Here is a 4,574-nt window from a genome sequence, read left to right as displayed (position 1 = left end):
CCCTACAGAAAAAGTTAATTAAATTAAATTGGCTGGGCTCCATTTCTTTCTGAGATGGCCAATTTCCAATGGATAAAAATGTGTCCAGTAGATTTTTCACATTCTGTTTTCACAGACTGCTATGCTAGTGTGCATAGAGAGGAATTCAAGTTTCTGCCATACCTCAGTAGTCTCATACCAGCTGTAGCCCCCAGATAAACAGAAGTGGTTTTATGCAGGTGAACTGGTATTCTCTCCTTGACTTCATTCAGACACTCGTCAAAGGGTTTGGCAAGAGCTCCAGGGTTACTCTCATAGCTGGATATACCAGGGCCTAAAAGAGAACAAGCAGATTGATTTCATTCTGCTTTGCCAACTACAAATTAGCCCTATTAGCAAACAGGTGATGAGAGAAAGACTTCCCCCTTCCCTCCTGTAACTCCAAACAAGGACAGGATGGTTGAAAATGATGAGTGCTTAAGGAATAAACAATGTAGTGACACTCCCAGCTATGCAAGACAGGGAAGATACCTGCAAACTGTTTGCCTGCATTTCTGTGTGTAAACATATAAACCTATAGCACCATATGTAGAGTGAGATATGGAGTATAACCATGTAACAACACAATGACGGCAGTGCTATATTAATGAGCAAAAGAGGTTGATTTATGGCAGATGCTGTAGAAAGTATTACATCTAATGGATGCACAATTCCTCTGGTATGTGAAAGAACAGGAAACCCATCCTTCCACCACCTAAGACAAAGATTTCCTACTCTGGTTTGTCACAACTGTTGAGCACACCATGACGCCACTACAACTCACTACTCTCAACTGATAGTAAAATAAATAAGCTTCTGTGAGGAATTACAGGCAAAATTTTAAGATGCACACAAATGGCTCTTGAATTCATACAGGTCCAAGACTAGGCTGGTGCATGAACTACTAAGCATTTCACAGCTTTCCAAACTTCCAGAGCCTTGAAACAGGAATGCAAGTTACAACATGCTGCATAACTATTGGAATAATTAACATCAAGGTCTTACTTCCCTTGCTCAACACTCCAAGCAGCAGCAGTACCTCAATTTGTTCAGGCTCACCTTGGGTGTGACCAAAACCATTCCTTACTAACATTTCCTAGCTGAGGAAGTTGCACAAGGACAAACCCAGGCATTCCCATGAAGCCACTGCCCCACAGAAAACAGCCCCACCAGAACTCCATCTGGTTCTCCTGTAACAGCCATCTCTCTCACAACCTGATCCCAACCTAACCAAAAAGTGTCTCTTGCAGAGTTAAAATTATTAACCATTTTTGTTCAGCCACACTGAATTGATAAAAACAGAAGAAAAAACATGTAAAACTTTACAGACTCCTCATTCCCCCGCTCCCATTTCCGCACTATGAATTTAAACATAAACATTACCATGTCACCGTTAGATGTTCACAGCCCTAGTTTGGAGTAAGACTTCTAAAAGTCTTAAGGCCAGCACAGGTGGGCCTGAAGCTGGCAGTGAAGTTCTCACCGGAGGAAAACAGAGCAGCAGCAACTGCTGTTCTGTATCCTCAGCATCTGCAGTTGCCTCACACACCCCCGCCTTGGCGGCAGCAACCTCTGCCTCCCGCTGCTCAGACTGAGCAGGTCACAGGGTGATGAACATTTTGTTCGCACAACTACCCGCTTTGCTGATGGTTAGAGCTTGACCAGGACAGATTAACTGCACTATATAGAAAGAGTTTTGGTTTGGGGCTGGCTCCTGCATACAGAAGCAGAGGTATCTTATAAAAGCAGAAATGAAATCATAAAACCACCACGGAACTTACGGAGTACTTGACCATTTGACTTTCAAGTCCCTAAGTATTGGGAAGTCTGCCTCTCAGTATGCCCAGAACCATCTCCCAGTTTAAGGGATTAAGCCTCTGTGGTTAGAGGGCCATTAGAGAAACACTGACAGATGTATTCACCACTGTCCCCCACAACTTACAGGACCTCTCCCACGGGCCCCCTCTCTCCTCCAGTGCAGGGTCAGCCAAGACTGGAGCAGTGAACCCTGGTGATTTGGTACAACGGAGGATAAGGAGCATTTTGGCCAAGCACAGCTAAGGCCTCTCTGAACCTGCAGAGTTCACAGCAATTTGGTCTCCTCCGTTTCGTGATTTTTTGTTTTCCCTGGAGGCAAAACAAAACCCAAACCTATTAAATTCACAAAGTACTCCTCTCTCATTTTTTGAGGAGAAGAATAACACAGTTTCTCTGTTTTTTCTCACACGAGAATTCCTAAAGGCAATATTCCTAATGAGCCAAGACAGGAGTTAGCAGAGTGTACCCCTCAGCTGAATAGGCTGGCCACCACTCTCACAGTCTGCAAGGACACATCATAAGGCACATGACAATGCATTACTACTGTGCACATTACACTTGCTTTCCTTTCCTTGTGCTAAAATTCCTAAAAATGTCCACAATTATATTAAACGCTGAAGACAGAAATGTTGGTGCTGTTAAGAAACTATTGCCTTCTACTCATCTAGTTACTCAAGGACCCTGTGGCTACATCTCCAACATCTATTTCCAGACACAAAGAGGGATGCAGGATTTTGTGTGGTCATAACAGAGAGAAGGGAAAAATCTTCCTTGAAGGCCACAGTTACTACCAGAGATCAACAAAAGCTGCACTGAGACTTCCTGAGTTGCCCCACCTTCTTCTCTTGCCTAACTTGCAAACCAAAACTAGCACACTAAACAAACTGCTGAAGTCAGTATCTTAGAGGATAATCTACAGATCATTCAACTCAGACTAGCAGAATTTACCAAGTTTGGCTTCCTGCAGAAATCCCTTGTGGAGTCACTACTGTTTAATAACGTGGATTTCTCCCCCTGCCAGGCCACCTGTCTTCCTAACACGTGTGGAATTCTGGTATCTTTGAAAGCTTAGTCAAACGTCCCTGATGTTGATCAAGAGACTCTAAAGCTCTTATGAAGGAATCCAGAACAAGCTATTAGAAAATATACTTATCCATATCAGAATGTGAGCAAATGTCAGTCTAGTCTAGCATCCTCTCTCTGAATCAGTGCAAAACCTCAAACGAAAGACAAGGCAGATGGTACTTGTTGTGGGACACCTTCTAGCAGTGCACAACTACAGGTCTTCCTGACCCAAGGGCCAGACCTGCATATTTGATAAAACTATGGCATCCTGTCTGGCACAGTTCTGCAGTTTAGCTATTTTAATTGATAATTTCGTTAGACACTTCCTAGTTCTGTAGCATGGAAAAGTTCTTCTTCTGTAATATCCCCTCAGTTGCCTCTTTTCAAGTAATTACAGAGCCATTCCTAATGAACTGTATTTGCCTTGTTTCTCTTGGAAACCTGACTTAAACAGCAGAGTTGTTTTTCTTTAAACGTCACTAAGACTTCTGAAAAATAAATACTAATTTATCAGACTCCTGTAGCACAGCCAACGCCCACTTCTGTCTTCATCACAATTAAAGACAACCATCTAGCAAAGGCTGCATCCCCATTCTTCTCAAAGACTTCTTACTCCAAGCTATTTTTAAACATATTTTATACTTGCCTTTCAAAACACATTATTTCAGGGCCCAAGGACTAAACATTAACAGGGCCTGATATTCTTTAGATCAAATTCTGTCTGCACCAATCATGCACTGCAATGGAAGTTTAGTTACACTTTTTTTCTCTCCTTCGCAGGTTAGAGCACCCTGTGTAGCAGGATGCTCAGGAGAAGGACTGATGCTGACAGATACAGACATAGCCTTAACAGTTCTTCCTCCCCAGGATTAAAACAGGAAGACAGCAGAAAAAAACAGCATAGGCTTCCAGATAACCTCTTCTTGGAGGCTAGAAAGAAACAAGGCAATTCAATTTGAGCTCACCTTTCACATTGCATTTGAAAGTTTGGCTTACTACTCCTGTGTCATTTTCTTTTTCTGCTGGCCATTCATAGACATAGACTGTAGTTCGAGAGGATCCAGCATCCAGCACTATTCCATACTGGAGAGAAAAAATAATACATTAGATCAAGAAACAAACAGTGACAGCTTAAGGGCCCATATGCAGCTGTACTTCTTCGCACCATCAAACACTTCGGAACATGTATGCACAGTATATTTATAAGAGAGATTAATTCCAGTGTTAGGCACTTGGCATGAACCCAACAGCCAAACACAGAATGAATCTGGCTGCAAAACAGAGAACATGCTACGTATCTTCAGTAATTAATTCAGTGGGGATGTAGAATGCTCATCTCCTATCACCATCAAGTTGAAAATCCACACTGACACATAGATAACACTGCATGAGGACCTGATTTTCCAGCAAGCTCATTTCCCATTATTCCAGCCTCCTGGACAATTGAGTTTGATACCTAAGCACACACATTAGATTCAAGGCGGCCCAAGGGATCCATAAAAGTATGACCAAAGAGATAAAGTACATAATTATCCACGGTGAGAATGATGTAAACAAATGTGGTTCTCTTCTAATTGCCCCATAAACCTCTCTCTTTGAGTGGTTTAGGCAGTCCACCTGAGAGTTTGCCACTGAAAACAGGCTGCCAGAGTGTGAGACAACAAAGAGGGAAA

At 42.5% G+C, this 4,574-nt stretch overlaps 1 protein-coding gene across 1 annotated transcript in view; it reads right to left on the bottom strand.

Moving 5' to 3' along the window:
• Positions 1-4,574, bottom strand: part of ENTPD3 (ectonucleoside triphosphate diphosphohydrolase 3) — an 18,685-nt gene that overhangs the window by 9,718 nt on the left and 4,393 nt on the right. The window contains exons 2-3 of the mRNA XM_010007607.1: positions 3,867-3,984; positions 163-313 (exon numbers count right to left, since the gene is read on the bottom strand). Coding sequence (XP_010005909.1) covers positions 163-313; positions 3,867-3,984 — 269 coding nt within the window. The remainder of the gene's footprint in view (positions 1-162; positions 314-3,866; positions 3,985-4,574) is intronic.

This window comes from Chaetura pelagica, unplaced genomic scaffold (assembly GCF_000747805.2).
Source record: "Chaetura pelagica isolate M959 unplaced genomic scaffold, ChaPel_1.0 scaffold10, whole genome shotgun sequence".
Classification (NCBI taxonomy): domain Eukaryota; kingdom Metazoa; phylum Chordata; class Aves; order Apodiformes; family Apodidae; genus Chaetura; species Chaetura pelagica.
The sequence above is the reverse complement of the archived record's forward strand: the minus strand, read 5'-3'. Positions and strand labels throughout refer to the sequence as shown.